The sequence below is a fragment of the Prunus avium genome, chromosome 4 (assembly GCF_965620075.1).
Source record: "Prunus avium chromosome 4, drPruAviu1.hap1.1, whole genome shotgun sequence".
Classification (NCBI taxonomy): domain Eukaryota; kingdom Viridiplantae; phylum Streptophyta; class Magnoliopsida; order Rosales; family Rosaceae; genus Prunus; species Prunus avium.
Genome location: NC_142287.1, coordinates 22,363,779 through 22,382,942, shown reverse-complemented (window position 1 = coordinate 22,382,942; position 19,164 = coordinate 22,363,779). Strand labels below are relative to the sequence as shown.

The 19,164-nt window shown below is 36.2% G+C and overlaps 2 protein-coding genes and 1 pseudogene across 2 annotated transcripts; 1 reads left to right on the top strand and 2 right to left on the bottom strand.

Moving 5' to 3' along the window:
* Window positions 1-2,687: 2,687 nt before the first annotated feature.
* On the bottom strand, window positions 2,688-5,394 carry LOC110774115 (Transport protein particle (TRAPP) component). The gene is made up of 5 exons (XM_021978654.2): window positions 5,233-5,394; window positions 5,010-5,107; window positions 4,617-4,716; window positions 3,616-3,798; window positions 2,688-2,951 (listed from the first exon to the last, which is right to left on the bottom strand). Exons 1-5 carry the CDS (start codon window positions 5,287-5,289, stop codon window positions 2,829-2,831), a joined length of 561 nt encoding a protein of 186 aa, XP_021834346.1. The 5' UTR covers window positions 5,290-5,394; the 3' UTR covers window positions 2,688-2,828.
* A 6,237-nt stretch (window positions 5,395-11,631) lies between these two features.
* Window positions 11,632-13,614, bottom strand: LOC110774095 (polyubiquitin). The gene is made up of 2 exons (XM_021978625.2): window positions 13,478-13,614; window positions 11,632-12,931 (listed from the first exon to the last, which is right to left on the bottom strand). The coding sequence occupies exon 2, from the start codon at window positions 12,929-12,931 to the stop codon at window positions 11,786-11,788; it is 1,146 nt and encodes a 381-aa protein (XP_021834317.2). The 5' UTR covers window positions 13,478-13,614; the 3' UTR covers window positions 11,632-11,785.
* A 2,736-nt stretch (window positions 13,615-16,350) lies between these two features.
* Window positions 16,351-17,184, top strand: LOC110769700 (transcription factor MYB1 pseudogene; annotated as a pseudogene).
* The last annotated feature ends 1,980 nt before the right edge of the window (window positions 17,185-19,164 follow it).

Below are 19,164 nucleotides of genomic sequence, written 5' to 3'. Positions count from 1 at the left end.
CTTACACCTCATTAATTTTTTTTACGTCAATTATTTTTTATTTAAAGAAATGTCTACTTTTAAAAATAATTTAATTTAATTTTTTTAAAAAAAAGAAGAGGAAATGTCCATTTTTTTTAACACAAGGGGTTTAGATAGAAAAAAAAGGTCTAAATTTGACGTTAAAAAAAAGGGACATCCTCTTTTTTTAAAAAGCATACATTTTCTTTATAAAAAAAAATAATTGAAGTTAAAAAAAAATTAATAAGATGATAAGAAAGTTGTGAAATTTTTTTGGATAAATTGAATACATTTAATAAGGGTAAACTTGGAAAGCAAAAGTTAGCTTGTATAATATCTTAATTACATTGTTTTAAGTGTAAGGAGAATGACACATGTCAAGCAAAAAATGGAGAAGGTCCAAAGGAGAAGGTTAGAGAGAAGATTGCTAGCATTCCCCTTTTGTTAATTGATCGGGTGCATTTTTGCTCACCACTTTAACCATAGGTGTACCCTCACCACCCTCCTCAATGCTTGACACGTGTCCATAGACATAACCATAGTTAACTTTTGCTTTGTATTTATGGAATCATAGTTATTTCTATGGACACGTGTCAAGCATTGAGGAGGGTGGTGAGGATACACCTATGGTTAAAGTGGTGAGCAAAAATGCTCCCTAATTGATCACATTATCTGATAAGATAGTTAATGAAGTTAATTGATCACATGATGATATGATGGGATGGTTAATCTGTTAATTAATTATTGAACATGCATAAACATTTTGTTAAGATCGTAACAATAGGTTGCAGATATTTCTTACCTATGCAAGCTACAATAATGTGCTTCATACACGTGGTGCGATATTATTTGATTGATTTCATATTTGACAGATTAGCCCGAAGTCTTTTCATCTGCTTTAGCTTTTTTTTAAACTTCTTTTCTTTCCAAGCTTTAGCTTAAAGTGCAAGCAAATAAGGTACGGACGGTGGAGTGTGGGGTGCACTAGTCCTCATGAACGGTCCCTTCTTTTAATTTTACATTCGTTTTCTTTATTCCTCAACTTCAAATTGTGATATTATCATAGTTTAAAATATCAATAATATCGACGAAATATCTAGGATATTATTGTTTTTTCGAATCACGGATATTTCAGAACGTATCCATACACATATTGTATAAATATCGATAATATCGGAAAATATCGATGTCGATAATTTTACTCACACTTTAGTAGTATTTTGTCAAAATATCGCTATGATATTGAAAATATCGAAAATATCGATGTAATGGGAAAAAAAAAAAAACACAAAGCACACATGCAAAGGGGATTCGAATCCCTGCCATTTCACTCCTCCAACGCCTTAACCACCATGTTGCTTATGTTTTTGTGATAATACGCAAAAGGGAACTCTATGTGGTACTAAGTCACTCATGTATTATGCAATGTATAAAGTGTAAAATATTGTAGTAAATCATTATATATATAAATGATTATTATGTGTTTAATCTGATTTCATTAATTACTACATATTTTCTACACTCACAGTGTTTGTCAGCTCACTATATAATCAACTTAAATAAGTTAAACTCATTATGCAATGCATTTCCTTCCAATTTTTTGTGATAAACTAATAGATAATTGACTAAATAAACATCCTCTAAATTTTCAATAAAAATTTTCAAGTTTTTCTTACAATTTCATTGGTTTTTATTCAATTTTTATCGATATCAATAATATCCTGATATTTCCATCGAAATTTCCGTGTTTTTGAACTACCGATATTTCCGATACCATCAATATTTTAGACCTTGGTCACACCCCAAATTTGAAATTATAAATTGGGTGTCGTATTAAAGCGTGAATTACATCTCATTATAAACAACATATTTTCAAGAATTTGAAATATTTTTCTTCAATTTAGTTTCTAACAAAAACCAAAGTCTCAAATTTGTTCCATAACCGGTACCTTATTTGAAACAGAAGTTGCTAAAGGGATCATAGTTTTCTTATCACATTAGTTGCTAAACATATGGTTAGCTAATAGGATTGTGCCTCTAGGTTACAAGATTTTGTTTGGTTACAAGCATTACTCTACTTTAAAAAGAAGCCAAATTAATAATTGTTTTTAGTTTTTCTTTTTCTTTTCTGAATTCATTTGGATAATGCTTGCCCCCTTACCTGTAAGGAGATACTCCTTGCGAATCACAATTTGACACGTACGCAAAAATAATTCATCGAAAGCACAAAAAGAAAAACTTATGCACACATGCTACACTACTGTTGCCAGGAATGTAGGAACTCCTACTTACATTGTAAGAGGGAATTATTTTCCTTATTTGATATCTTCACTGGTAAGTTCATATATTCCACATAATTTTATTTTGCTGTGCTTAGCAAGAAATAAAAAGTTTTTCTGGTTAGAGTTGCTAAGTCGGACGGATCAGATGATATTATTAAGGCTCTTAATGGAAAGGGCGAGCTAATCTTCGCAAAACAACAGGAATTGCTAAAATTCAATGGGAATTATGACGCCCACTAGAATATTATGATATGCTTATTCTTGGTTAGTAGAATAACTCTAGTAGTCTATAGATTCGATGACTGTTCTCACAACCAAACAGGAACAAAACATGCAGCATTCAGTGGTTTGCCAAATTGCCATGCTAGCCCATGTTCATAGCAACCGTAAAAATAAAATGGCGAGTAAATGAAAATACAGTTATCTATTCAATGCGCCCTGCGAATGTGCACTACAGAGAAAACAAGCTGCTAGCATTTGATTTCAAGGAAAGGTGCAACCAAAAATCACAACTGTGTACATATCATGTTACGTAGCGCCAGCATTTCACTCATCATCTTTGTATGGGTACTCCTCTGGAACTTGCTTGAGTAGTTTAACTTGCAATTCAAATGCATCATCACCTCGAAGCATATCACGGATCCAACTGATTTCGGTCTTCATCGATACCTGACCATGGAATCAACATAGCACAACATCAAATTAGCCTTTCCACCAGCCTTCAACTTTTTAGGTTTTCTTGGAACCTTGGAATCTCCAAAAAAACCCCATACTACCACCAAGAAGTAACTTTTAGACTTGGGAACCAAGTGTATCCCCTCAAGCTACAGTACTATACATCTTCTTAGATACTATCAAGTAAAAACGCACAAAGAAATATAAAATAGCAATCATTCCCTAAGAGAAAAATGGAAAACTTCTAAATCTTTCTTCCAATGTGTTGTATCAGAAAGGGAAAATAAAACTAATCTATGTCTGAAGCGGAAAAGATCAATACAGGGTAGAGTTGTGTAAGAAATATAAATCCTACACTTTTGAAAAAATATAAATAGATAGATAACAATTTGACTAGCATCGAGCTAGCTTTCTCAGCTACAGGTTATATAACTAATGTTTTGAATGGAAGATGATAAGATTGAAACCTTCGGCAGACAATAGCAATAATCTGTGCAAGTAGCAATAAAAACCAATACAACTGAGTATGTACGAGTATAAGAAGTTATCTTATATTATATATATATAGCAATTCAATCAAAATGGAAAAAGAGTACCCAGAAGTCATATAAAATGGGCAGATGTCAAAAGCAGTGTGATAGACGAGGTTACAACTCACCATTTCTAAGGCACCTCTTACAACTCCACTCAAGATGTTGCAATAGTACAGACCCTGACAAGTATCTGGAAGCTCAACAAAGTCTACCAGAGGATTGTCCTCCAGAACAATGCTGCAACATGTTCCATCAGCATCCCAATTCGTTACAGATGCAGTGACCCCCAAGAACATTTTAAAACCAATCTGTAGAGAAGTATCAATAGAACAATAATGACACAAAACTACTTCAGAACTTCGTCGAGAAGTTTGTGGCAATAAATAAATACAACAAAACAAGAAGTTAAAATTTTAGATATAGCGAAGAATGCAAAGCATGCAGCAAAAACTCAGCTCTGTAACAGTCTTATGGAAACCAATACATGTACTTGCCAACCAACCGGATCCAAAAAAAATACAGTGAAACTACAACAAGGCAATGCAGTCCATAGAGAAACAAAGCAACCCAGCCCAATTCCATTTGTCAATCGCACTACAGTCTCAACCCCAAACAAACTGATATCTTAATTCTTAACCCAATTCCATTTCTTAGTGATTCAAATTGGATATTGTCTGGCCTTACTAATATGCTTTGTTGCACGATTGGTGGACAAGGATTTACCATCCTGCATTTTGACATGGAAACAAGAACTAGCTAAACTCTAAATAAAGAGACATGACTATTTATCAATCTTATATACCAAATCTACTAATCTATTATTAACCTTGATTCCAATTCGTTATTTTCATTAACAACCCTCCTCTGTCACCTCAAGAAGGGGAAATATAGAACGAGTGGATTACAGTTTCACTAATATTTTAGTAAAAGATGATAATTATCAATAGGTTGAGAAGACTACGGGAATCAATGTAAGCTCCAATAACACCAGGAAACAGGTGATAGACTCGAGTGAAATTTGCAAAAACCCAATAATGAGAACAAAGGAAACAGTTTACCAGGTTTTACAACAATTAAGAACCGCAGGATATTTAGTTTTGAAAGGAATCAGACATAAATGACAAACCTTTGCAATCACTTCAGCGGTTTCTTTGAAGTCAACACATCTAGATACATTAGATTTGGCGAGAAACTCATCGATTAATCGAATTCCAATATTATAGCCCCTGAAATGCAATTAAATTGTCACATGATCAGCAAAACCAAAAATAAATGCATATGAATAGTTCATTGGCCGTCAAACATCGCTTTGAATCAAGGAATTGCACAAATCAACAGCCAAGAACAGAACTTTAGATCCAAGAATAGAAGGAAATTTTTTATGCCCAAACTCACACCCACATATATACTGTAAAAAGTAGAGCTGAACTTCAAAAAATTGCATAATTTTTAGAAAAATAAAATAAACTAACATCAAATTTGAATTTAGAGAATAATATAAAAATTATAAAAAATTTACATTTGGTCGAGCTGCTTGTTAACCTCTTCAACCTCCTCAAGGTCCGTGAGCAGCTGGCGCACGATTGCACCATACGTCAACGTAAACAGCTCCGCATTCTACAACCAATTCAATTTCAAAGTTAAGTGGGTTAAAAAAAACATAATTCAGAGATTCAAATCATGTTTGGATGCCGAGAAAATTCGAAATCCAAAGACAGGGGGGGAGTTGGGGTTTCGCTTACCACGCGTTCAACGTTAGCAAAGATTGCGTCACCGGATCGAGGGCCAACAGGAGGCATGGCGATCTGAGCTGAGAGTGACAACTTCAGAGGTTTCTGTGTAAATCACACACAAATGGATTATCAACCCAATTTTTAATTGTCGATCGAATTTCAGAAGTCAGGCTAAGCCTTCAGACTATTGCAAGCAAAATGTCGAATCGACCCTTTTGGGAGAATAAAAGTAAAAATCTGACAAAATGCCATGTGTAATAAAAACGTTTCAGTTTATTGAAAAAATACAAAGGAATGGGAAATGAAATAGAAGGGGGAGGATGTGGCAAAATAAATATATAAAATTTAGAGCAAAATTTGTTTGAAGTTTGAGTGAGAAAAAGTTTGGTAATTTTGAATTGTAGTCAAAGTAATGGTTAAATGAGCAGGTTCTATTCTCCATAAATCATTAGAAATCCATAACGAAACCATATTTTTAAAAATATATTTTTGTTTAATTGTTAATGTATGTGTCAATAGTGGCGGTCCTAAGGTTTTGGAGGCCATAGACAAACTACCAAAATGTGGCATTCTACTCTCTATGTATATTTATGCGATCCACGAATCCACTCAAAATTATCAGTATTTGGGTTGAGCTTAATGGGTCGGGTTGAAAACGGGTGAACCCGTTAGCCACCCGTTAAAGAGGTTAATTTTGTAATTTTGCAAAATAATTTTTTTTTTCTTTTCTTCTTCACCTTTTCCTCTTTAGTTTTTTTTCTTTCCTTGGTGTCTTTTTCTTCTTTCCTTTTTTCCTTTTCTTCTTCCTCTCCTTCTTCTCTTCTTCTCTTCTTCTCTTCTGCTCTCCACTCAACGGACTCCGCCAACCCAACCACTAGAGTCCACTGACGAGCCCAACTAGGGATCAAGGAGGAGGTATCTAGGTCGGGTTCCACTTAGGGTGATTGGTTCTAGAGTTGTTGGTTTTGGTTCTCTTAGTCAATTTTGAATTTCCTTTCTTCCTCGGTTTCTGTTGTTGTTGGGTTTTAAGATATCTGTGAGAGAGATATATACTGTTTTGGGGTGAAAAGACTGAAATGAAGAGGGAAAGAGGGAAGAAAAGTTAGGGTTGGCGTTTCGGGTAAAAAGGATAGAGAAGGTGTGTTGGCTGGCTGGGTACAGAAGCCGTGCTGTGATAGTTTTTTTTCTTTTTTCTTTTTTTTTTCTTTTGGTTTATTCTTAACGGGTCGTATCAGATATTCGCGAATTGTAACGGGTCGTGTTTGGGTCTTGTATTTGTCACCCGTTAACTTAACAGGTCGTGTCGTGTTAACTCGTTAACTTAACGGGTTGACACAAACACAACCCGTTTGCCAGGTCTAGTCCTAATTCCTAGGGGGAGGGGGGTATATGGCAATTTACTCTTATTAAAATAATAAAAAAATATTGTACCAATGTCTCTTACTTTTTGGGTTTTGATTTGACATGCTTAACCTCACTTTTGACTAAAAGTACTTCCACCCATTTGCCATGGCAAAGGGCAAAGGGAGGTAAGGGCAGTTACTATTCATATAAATAGTGCCTGCCCTGGCAAAATTTTTTATACATTCCCACCTAGTGCCGTGGCAACCCAATAGTAATCACTATTCATATGAGATATGAGGAGAGAAATTTGTATGGAGTTTTGGTGTGAGAAGTGAAGAACATGGTTAGGCATTTATAGAAAAAAAAAATCTAATTTTTTTGGTTTCTTTCCCCTTATTTTCAATTTTTTTGGTATTTAAATTGGTCGTTGACGTCAACTTGTCCATTCAAGTCTTGCCTTTAGGCTTGCCCAGTTTCATAGGGCTCACTTCTTGTTATGGCAATTTTTCCTTGGCTAGGCCCCCTTTTGCCATGGCAGGAACAACTCTAAAGGGTAAAAAAGCAAGATTGAGAAGTGGGAAACACAAGAACAGCTGCTTAGGACGTGAGAAAACTCATAGGCTTCTTAATTGGGCCACACATTTTTTTTTTCTTGTCGGTTTGGTTCGGCCCGATTTGATTTTTAAGAGTGTCAAACTAGACCTGAAATCGACCAAAACCGGTTCGATTTGGTTTTTCCAACAATTTGGTCTTTTTCACATTTTTCTCTACCCGATTTAATTCGGTTCTTCAGTTCAAAACCTCTAATCCCCGTATAGTTTCCCATGGAAGGGATATTGAAGATTTGTTTTCCCATGTTTGATAATGCTGGAAAATAACTCAGAAATATCATTTTATGTCCTTTTCCATGTCTAGTGGGCATCAATCTGTCTGAACTGACTAAACCGGCCGATTCGAACTATAATTACCAGTTTTGTTTACAGCTTTGATTTTGACTCCTCATAGTTTCCGTCCTTATTAATGATGTTATAGTTTCGATTATACTGTATTTTTAATTTATGTTCTTATTTATCATTTAAAGTTTTCCATTTTAAAAATGAATATAAAAAACTTTCCCATTTTAATGAGTGCTCTTTAATGGGTTGAATTTGTTGATGGGCTCGAAAGGTTTGCTCTGTTGGGCTTGCAGGACCTGAGCGATGATAATAAGATGATCTTCGATGAGGAAGGCGACGATATATTTAAGAAAGAGTAATGCTATTTGGACACACAACATTGACACACTTAGTGACACCCGCTGATGTGTCAATGTATCATTTACTCTTCTTTTCTCCTCATAGCAAACCAACAACAATATGCACACATTTGTTTCTCTCTCAACCAAGGTGCAAAATCTATAACACTAAATTGGTGCAGATCACACAATTAATGTGGGTTAAACTTCCAAGAAAGGCAAAGAGATCTTCAACTCCCAACAAACAATCCAAACACATAATTAAAAAGAACGATGGAAATATATTACGAATAAGGAACAAACGGCAAAACAAAGCACATAAAAAAAAAAACATTATTCATTAACTAATTAACATGACAAAAATGAAAAACTTTCTTGGTGGGATGGTCACACTGTGATATAATGTTACTATTTGAAGTGTTATAACATTATGTTAATACGAACGTCATTTGGTGTCATCATAACATGTGTATCCGTTCTTAAATATTTATGATGTTATTGTTATTATCAGAATATAGGAAATTGAAGTGTTATAACATTATGTTAATACGAACGTCACTTGGTGTCATCATAACATGTGTATCCGTTCTTAAATATTTATGATGTTATTGTTATTTTCGGAATATAGGAGTGGGATTGTGGGATGGAGCATTCGATATTCTCTTCTTAAATATTTTGTGGTTGAGAGGATAAGTAGGTGGTGGAGTGAGGAGTTTGAGAGTGATAATGACGCTATTTTATTGAGCGCCAATGATTAAGAAATGACAATGTTTACTAGCTTTTAGCATTTATCGAAAGCCGTCTATGTTCGTACGGAGTCACCACTTTGGCCAATACTTTACCCCTTACGGGCCGACCCGGTGTGAGTGGGGATTAGTCTGAGTTGTGGTTAAGGCTTAAAGGTGCCACCCATAGTTGGGGCCCATCCAGAACCACCTCATGGTTCAGACCCAAAAAAAAAGCCGTCTATGCCAAAAAGGTTGTTGCAAACGCTGAATGAAATTCAACACCTTCTAAAAGCCAACTCTCCATCTAGTCCTCCATTTCCATGGTCATAAATACCCCATAACCAGACACTCATGAGCTTACCAGTTTTCGTCCATTTGCATAATCTTCTAAGTTAACAAGATCCAAACCAAAAGCTAACCCCACTGGCAGTCCTCTATCTTCTTCACAACCCTAATCTTTATGAGTATTATTTCCACTCATGAGCTGCAGTATTTTTTCCAGTCGAACTGCACTGAGTATCACCAAATCGAGGAAATCAACGAGTGCGAGCGATTGATCACAATTCCATGCTCTACTGAAGAGCAATACATAAAAGTTCATGCAGCATGCTGCCATCAGTTGCAGGAAATTCCCCACCAGTGTCGTTGTAAGGTGTTGAAGAAACTAATCCTCAAGTACAAATATATATATAAACGCGGTGAGCTCGATCAGGCAATGACGTTACCAGCTAGTTGCTCCAAAGGACCTCAACCATGCTAACATTATTATTATATGGCTTGTTTAAGTGCTCTACTTAGAGGCATTAATCTACATAATTAAGTTTTCTGTTTGTCCCTTTGACTGGTTTGAGTTTTGCCCTGTTGGGTTTGAATGAAAGATGAAGTTTCTAGCATAAAAAAAGGAGAATGTTATCTGTCAAGTAATATATATTTTGTGATGAGTTGGATACCTAGTTGTGCGCTTAGGTTAGAAAACTCAAGAACTGCAAATAGAAATCTTGAATCCATCTTGAATCCCAACAAACATCCCACATACATGATGAAAGAACACTGTAGATATACTTATAAGAAAGAAAAAAAAGGAAAATGCAAACAGCAAAACTAAGCATATGCATCAAAACTTATTCATTAACTGAAGAGTAATGATTTAAGTCATCCCTTGGAGTAAGAAAATAAAGAACCATAAAAATGAACTTTAAAGCCACAAGCTAACTACTCAGACCAGGATGACTACAAAAGCATCACTCAAATTCCGACACCCCCGTACATACGGAGTACAAGGTGAAAGGGTGGACTCCTCCTGAATGTTGAAATCTGGAAGAGTCCTCCCAACCTCCAGCTGCTTCCCAGCAGCAAATATGAGCCTCTGCTGGTCTGGAGGAATGCCCAAATATTAGCACTAATTCTACCGATTGCAACCGTTAAGTGTAGAGTGGGTATTTCTGCTATGAACATTGTGAAGAATCGGTTACGGAATCGAATTGGGAATTTATGGATGAATGATTGTTTGGTTGGATATATTGAGAAAGACATTTTTAATAGTATATATGACGAGGTTATTATGCAACGATTTCAGAATATGAAAACTCGTCGAGGACAACTATAATTGTAATGAATAGGCACTGTGATTTTTGATATGTGTGATATACATTATGTTTTGGTCCTATTTGTTAGTTCGGTATGTATTGTGTGAGATCAAATTTTTTATTTTATTTTTTATTTTGTGAGAGGCCCCCTCACAAATGAAATCCTGATTACACAACTGATCGATTCAAAGCAGTTTAGTTCGATTTTTGAGCCTAGGTTGACTTTTTGGGTCGACAGTTTTTGTTTTTGTCGTTTTTTTCGAAGCAATGAATGTGAATAAACACACCTCCATTGATCTAGTCCAACAGCGTGGTCATGTCCTCAATGACCTTTGCAATGATAGAAGTGCAGTCACTCTAGCGCCACCTTTTCTTGCTGCCAATGCTTCTCACAGAGATAGGGAGAAGAGACGCTTGCGTGGTGGCGGAAGGGGTGTAGTAGACGAGTTGACTAGTATGGGTGATTGGTTATAAAGGAGTGTATGATGACCTTTTTTGAGTGTCAATAACTTCATTCAGAAATTGTTATATTTATAATTTTAATTTGTAATGAATTCATTATTATTTGTCCTATTAATGAAATTGCTCAAACAGTGACACAAACGCCCAACACCTATTGATTTTTCACTGATGATTAGAGCACTTCTACCCATTTATCATGGTAAAAGTCAAAGGGAGACAATGATAGTTACTATTTACACGAATAGTGTCAACCATGCTCTCTATCCACCTCCTAAAATAGAGAGACCTCTAGGAGCTCTTAAATTTAAAGAGAGAGAAAAGACTCTTAATGACTCCCTATAATTTAATGATACTTTGTTTTATGTATAGTTTAAACTTTTAATTAATGCTAACAATTTTTTATAGAGATGGACCAATCATGTTGAATTAAAAAATAATTATAGTATTTATGACACCCTAAACTAAAGAGTATGATTGGAATTCAAATTTTATAGAGAGCTTCTAAAATAACTTGCGTGTTGTTTTAACTAAATTTAAACTTAAAAATAGAGAGCATGATTGTATATGCTCTAAGAAAGTAGTTTAGGAAGCTCATTATAGATGCTCATTTAAAGGTTCGTCTTATATATTGGCAAATCTTTATTTAGTTTGAAGATCTAATTGGCTAGAATAAAAAATAAATAAATAAATAAATAAAGAAGAAGAACCCATTGAGAAGTAAATTGACATTACCAAAACATTCTTATAGTTGTGATATTAATTTCCTGCGACTTGTCGGAGTTTCTTGTGTCTAGAAACACAAAAGTTGTTATTATAGCTAATGCTGCTGTTCAAACAACTATGGCACCACACGCATCAATGAAAATCTAAAAACCGCCGCGGAAGCAGAGGACTAGGTGAAGGGTGGATTCCTTCTGAATGTTGTAATCGGTAACAGTCCTCCCGTCCTCCAGCTGCTTACCAGTAAAGATGAACCCCTCTGCCGGTCCGAGGAGGAGCAATATAGATGCATGTAAAACAGAAAAAATCCAAATGCAAAAAGAAACAGAGCATATGCATATAAAGCATTTTTATTTATTAACTAAATAGTTTCTGGTGAACCATCCATTGGCCAATTAAAGAGTACGAAATATATAACTACAGAATTTAAAATAGTCACTGTTCACTGCTCAGACAAGGATGGAACCACAAGCATCATCATTCAGAATTCAGAAACCGCCACGGAGACGAAGGACAAGGTGAAGGGTGGACTCCTTCTGAATGTTGTAATCTGCAAGAGTCCTCCCGTCCTCCAGCTGCTTACCCGCAAAGATGAGCCTTTGCTGGTCCGGAGGAATGCCCTCCTTGTCCTGAATCTTAGCTTTCACATTATCAATGGTATCAGAACTCTCCACCTCCAGAGTTATCGTCTTCCCAGTGAGGGTCTTCACAAAGATCTGCATCCCACCACGCAGACGGAGCACCAAGTGCAGGGTCGACTCCTTTTGAATGTTGTAGTCGGCAAGGGTCCTTCCATCCTCCAGCTGCTTGCCTGCAAAAATCAACCTCTGCTGGTCTGGAGGGATACCCTCCTTGTCCTGGATTTTAGCCTTCACATTGTCAATAGTATCAGAGCTTTCCACTTCCAAAGTAATTGTCTTCCCAGTCAAAGTTTTCACAAAGATTTGCATACCACCACGCAACCGAAGCACCAGGTGCAAAGTTGATTCCTTTTGGATGTTATAATCAGCAAGGGTGCGGCCATCCTCAAGCTGCTTACCAGCGAAGATTAGCCTCTGCTGGTCCGGGGGAATGCCTTCCTTATCCTGAATTTTTGCCTTGACATTATCTATGGTATCCGAGCTTTCAACCTCCAAGGTTATCGTCTTCCCAGTAAGTGTCTTGACAAAGATTTGCATACCCCCACGAAGACGAAGCACTAAGTGAAGGGTTGATTCCTTTTGAATATTGTAATCAGCCAGGGTGCGGCCATCCTCAAGCTGCTTCCCAGCAAAGATGAGCCTCTGCTGGTCTGGTGGGATGCCCTCTTTGTCTTGGATCTTAGCCTTGACATTATCAATCGTGTCGGAGCTCTCAACCTCCAAAGTGATGGTCTTTCCGGTGAGAGTCTTAACAAATATTTGCATTCCACCGCGGAGTCGGAGCACCAGATGGAGGGTGGACTCCTTCTGGATGTTGTAGTCGGCGAGGGTGCGGCCATCCTCAAGCTGCTTGCCAGCAAAGATCAGCCTCTGCTGGTCCGGGGGAATACCCTCCTTGTCTTGGATCTTGGCTTTGACATTGTCGATCGTGTCAGAGCTTTCAACCTCGAGGGTGATGGTCTTTCCGGTGAGGGTTTTCACAAAGATCTGCATCTGTATATGGAAATCAATCATGAATCAGATTTGTTTCTTGAAATAAACAAAATTGCATCTTGGAATGTGATTTGTTAAAATCAGACAACAATATACAATTTTATCAACAAAACTTATTTCACACATATATGGAATGATTCGAAACAAAAAAATTGATACAAAATTTTTCTCGGAGAGCTGCAAATTATATTACAAAGCAAACCCTAAAATCAAAATTGCAACTTGTATCTGATAGATTTCTATTGTTCATTGGAATTCATACAATTAAACATAACTTGTTCCTCGAAAGTAATTGATTAAATCAGGCGAAGATTTAGGATTTCATACAGATCTACAAGATTCCAACCAATTTTCGTACACAAATTGATTATAAAAAAATGGCATCTTTATTATTAACAACGACAGGATTAAACAATCGAACCAAAGAAAATATTGACGAAATTAAAAACAACAAATTGGCATCTTGATTATTAACAACGATACGATTACAAAATCAAACTGAAGAAAATATTGAAGAAACAGATCAGCAACATAGGAAATACGAACCTTGAGAGAGAGAGAGAGTTGGAGAGAACTTTGATGAGCTTCAGGTATTTCGCTTTGCTTCTGCTTTCTTCAACGATGAAGGGCTTGGCATAGAAAAGCGCCTTCATTTATAGGAACAATTGCCGACTTAATAAAGGTAACATTAAACCCCCAACCCAATGGGACTGCGCCAAGTGTCAAGATTGATTCATTTCTCTGGCGGGCACGGCAAGGTTCGCGAATTTTCTTATCAGAAGATAGAAAAGTTAGGTGGAGGGCCTCTCCTGTCCACATTGGTATTTTAGCAAAGCACGGAAAGGATACTGCCAGGCATATTACGTTGTGTTTCATCTCTACTAACTGGGGAGCCCATCAATACAATAGGGGCCACTTTTATTAGAGAGGTGGTATATAATGTGGTATGATTAGCATTTTTGTTTAAATTTTGAATCCTATTAAAACTAAAAACAGACACTACACGTAAGGTGTCTTCCTAAATATGACAATTAAAGATTAAATGGTCCTAATTTGCTAATGCATCAACAACAAAGTCTGCCTTTCTAAAATTGTGTCGAAACTGCACAACATCGAAACGTTGGTAAATGAACTTGATGTCTCCAATGATCATCAGTGCTCGCCAACGAATCCAACAAGCCCCCAATAAGCAATCAATCAAAAGTTTGAAATCTCCATTCCTCAAAGGCTAAAGAATGCTTTTCTTACCAGCACAAAGTAAACCATCTCACAAAGCAATCAACAACTAAAACATTATTAAATCCTAACTTGGTTGAATAAACAGAAAACCCTAACTGCTAAGAGAGAGAGAGAGAGAGAGAGAGAGAGAGAACGAACGCTCCAAATGGATCTCATTGGATCTTCGGTGTGCTTCGGATGTTGGTAGACCTATGTCAATATACTCTTCTTTTGGCAGATCTATTGTCTTAGACATGGGCTTGCTTTTGTTGTGCCTCATCTTGCTAGGCTGCTCATTGAGGTGTTTTAGCTTGGTCATGGTAGATCCACTTCTCATTAATGCGTTGAGGCCCTGGAGTAACAAGGTTGCACTCTCTATTTCATGCCCCGAAGAAAGATTAGGGGCGGTTGGTCTTACTTTTGTTGACGTTGTAGTTTATTATTATTATTTTGGTTTAGTTTGTCAATAAATTTCAGAAACTTAGTTGAGTTTGTTGGGTGTTCATATTCTCTTTAAGAGAGTCATGTCGGTTAGCTGTTAGTTTTTGTCTTTTATGTCATTGGACTAGATTTAGGGATATTATGGTGGTTGAAAGGGGTTTTAGAAAAATTATTTTAGAGTGTGGTTCTCTCCAGATTGTTTTAGCTTTTCGGCTGGCTTGGGTCACTAAAGAAGTTTTACCCATAGTTGCCATATTGTTATTGGTATGGCTCCCTTTATAGTCTATGTCCTCTGTACTCTTTATTCTTATTCATCTAATAAAATTCTATTGCCCTTTTATAAAAATCATAACTTGAAAGCACTAAGCACAATATATCCTAGATTTTATTTATTTATTTTACTTTATGCTTATCAGTACATAATTTTTTTATGCAAATGAACACTTATTGTCTTCTTCTTTTTTCTTCCTAAATTCAATTGTTTGTGTTATGAGAGAGAGAGAGAGAGAGAGAGAAAGAAGAAGAAGAAGAAGAAAGAATTTTGGAGTCAACGAAGTCTAGTCTAATGGTAAAAAGGCATTGACTTGCAGACTAGAGATCTTAGGTTTGAACTCTCATGACATCTTGGTTGTGTGTGAGAAAAACTTTCCTTAGGTGTTTCTTTCCTTATTATTTAAACTTAAACGCCCAAATTTAATCATTTTACATCATTAAGGAATTTAACTAAAAATTAATTACATAACGGGACCAAGTGGAACCCCCTTACATGACGGGACCGAATGGACCCTCCCCCTCCATATTTATTGATATTTACAACACTTTTTTTTTTGTCGGCACAATGATAAGTTATTCCCAAATTGCATATATAGAAAGAAGAATATGTTCATAGAGAGTTTTGAGTTTCTCTTTGGATCTTGGATGGGCTGGGGTATTAATGTTGGGCTATAAAATATCAAATCACCTGCGCTATAGCCCAGGTTAGCATATACACTGCATTAGGTGAAATGTTAGAACAACTTATGTCACGACTCACGAGCTAAAGTAAGAAAAACTTGCATAATAAATTATATATTCTATAATTATTATAGTTTTTGGCCACTTTTTTTTTTTAACAAATGTTATTCCACTTTAATCTAATCTAAACCAGAGGGTGTGAAAGATTCGAATTCAGGTGTAGAGTGGGGAGCACATTCGTTCTAGTCAACTTGACTAAAGCCAATGTCTGCACTTTTTGGCCACCTTAGTTGAACATATTTAGATCAATTATTATATGAGCAGTTATAATTTGGTCATGAAAATTAATGTGATTCCTCTATCATTATTTGAACATGCATTTTCTCTTCAAAACAAAACTCAGTATAATAACTAGAAAAAGAGGCTATGCCGAAAGAAAAAAAAAAAACAAGTTTGATTTTGGAAAGTTTAATTAATTGTGGTAAAACAAGACTAATTAGCATAATTTTTACCTAGGGGTTGATCTATCCATATATAATGCTCTGAGATCAGCATAGCTCGTGAGACTGACTGAGATAGCAGAGTCATTGAAGATGGCGGTGCCACTGCCAGCACACGTTATGGGCTTAAATTGTTGTAGATATTTCGTTTTGGTTTATATATAGCACTAGTGCGGTTAAATCTTAAGAATTTATTTTAACTCCAAAAAACATTACTTGCTAGGGAATTCAAGTGAAAAAAGGGACCTATATATGTTCCTCTCAGGCACACACACCATTTATGTACTCAGAGAGAGAGAGAGAGAGATGGGGAGGAAACCTTCCGGTGATAAAGACGGGCAAAAGAGAGGAGCATGGTGTGCTGAGGAAGATAAAGTCCTTGCCGACTACATCAAAACACATGGAGAAGGAAAATGGAGCCATGTTGCTAAAAAAACTGGTTCGTATCGTGTGTGTATATATATATATATATATTTCGAGATCGATCATTTTATTTTATTTTATTTACGTATATAAAAGTATTTAGTTTCTTGTTGTAGGGTTGAACAGGAGTGGGAAAAGTTGCAGACTGCGATGGTTGAATTATCTTAGGCCTGATGTTAAGAGAGGCAACATTTCTCCCGAAGAAGAAGACCTCATTATCAGAATGCACAAGCTTCTTGGAAACAAGTATGACATATTGACACGTCATACGGTCTTCCAAGCTATTAATACTTATTTATAATTTCAATGCAAACAAAGATAAACAATTAATAATGTTTATCTATCTGAATTAACATTATGGTTATGGTGATGATCAGGTGGTCCCTCATCGCGGGAAGATTACCAGGTCGGACAGATAATGAAATCAAGAACTTCTGGAATATTAATTTGAGCAAGAGGGTTCTAGAGGAAGGACGATGTGGCATCAAGATTAACCCTAATAATCAACGCGGCATTAAGACATTCAATTGCACAAAGGCTTCTCCCATGATCCCATCGCATGATGATCATGATCATGATCAAATGGTTGAGAATGCAGCAGATGCAACTCTTCCTGGTTCTGTGAGAAAAGATCATCATGAGAACTCGTTCTTAAGGGATTTGGATGATTTCATCAATGACCTTTTGCGTGACTCCGGAATCAATGGAGAGTATTGAAAGGAGGATATTGCCGGCCAACTTTCACAATAACGGGATAAATTTCTACTTTTATGTCAATCACATTTTGATATGTGTGCAAAATACTATATTTTTTGTGTTTTTGATAAATCATTTTTACTTATGTATGAAACTGTAATCGGTAGGAGTAAGGCACGACAATGAGACAAAAGAGTGTCCATATTTAGATATTAAGAAAAATACCTTGTGTGAGCAAAATATTTGTACGACAATAATACTATTTGAACTATATTTATTAGTCAATTAGAAAAGTGATCAGTAATGTAGTCAGTAAATGAAAAAAACCGGTGGACTCGAATCACTCAACTGGAATTGGAACCAATCCAACCATCCATCTCGACTGTTAATGGATACGTTTAGGAACTTGGACAAAGCTATGTATTTATACAAATTTAAAATACTCTTCTTACTCTTTTATACATATTATACAGATTAATATTAGGACTTAATTGTAACGTATGCATGTGGCATGTACTAGCATCAACAAACCTTCAGATAAAGGAGCAAAGGATGATAATGGCTAAAAATAAAGGAAGCGGGGTGCGGACCATTACTGACCAAGTTCTGAAATATTGGCGGTGACTGATTTAGATAACAGTCAATATTTATCATAATTGAATTTGCAGAGTGGCTCTGTGTTGGTTGGTTGATCTCCAGACTCTATAGACTGTAGTTGTTGTGGCATTAATTTCTTGGGACATGTTGAAGTTTCTTGCGTTGTGGGCTAGAAACTTGTATAAAAAATGCATTCTTTTGTTCTTCAGTGTAAATTTATTAAACAAGAAAGAAAACAAAGAAGAAAGCTTTGTTTTTCTGCACCATCCATCCACAGAGAATTAGTACTTCAAGGGTTTGGTATGTAAATGGTAATTTAATTTTTGTTGCAGCAAGCTAGAAACAATTGTGGTAGAGACTAAATATCACTAGACCAAATAGTCGTCGGCCTTGATTATAAGTCGAAAAAGCACCTTCTAAATAGCCAACTCTTCCTATCCTCCATCACACAATTCATATATATATAAAATACCCATCAATGCACTCATAACCTTACACACCAAGTCTTCACCAATCCAACACAACAATGCCAAAGCTAACCACATTAGCAACTTCCATTTCGATTCTACTTTTCTTCAGTGCTTCCACAACTGCAATGGAGGAAGAGGGTAGCCGCGAACAGCACCAGATCAAGGAAATCAATCCGTGCGAGAAATTTGTTACGTCACGATGCTCAAAAGAGAAGTGCATATAGAAACTTTTGCAGAATGCTGCAACCAATTGAAGATGGTACTTCATGAGCAGTGTCGTTGTGTGGTGTTGGAACAATTGGTCCACAAGCACCAGGGTATGCTTAAGCCCCAGGAGCTAGAAGAAGCAATGGTGTTACTTTGTTCGTTGCTTGACTGGACCTAAAACCTGCTGATAGTATGTAGCTTGTGGAAGTTGTTCTTGGTTTTGTAAACTCTTTTCTTCTTCTGTCTCTATTACCATTGTTAGCATGGTATCAGAGCCCTTCGTGGTTCTAAGGGCCTGATTTCTTGCTTCCGCTACCCTATTCTTCCTATTCTTTCCCTCTGTTTTCTTCACCTTCATTGTTTCTGCAAATTTCTTCGTTCTCTTCATGTCTGCCATACGATTATGTAATTTCAATTTCTTCGATCTTTGATTTCTGTTCTTCCGGTTTCTTCGATCTTCAATTTCTTTGTTCTTCGATTTCTGTTCTTCAATTTCTTCGATCTTCGACTTTTGTTCTTCAATTTCTTCGATCTTCGACTTTTGTTCTTCAATTTCTTCGATCTTCGATTTCTGTTCTTCAATCTCTTCAACCGATCTTCGATTTCTGTTCTTCAATCTCTTTGATCTTCAATTTCTGTTCTTCATTTCTTCGATCTTTCATGGCGACTTCACATCTCAAGATTGACGGTATTCTCGGTCTCATCACGATCCGGTTGAAGGATGATA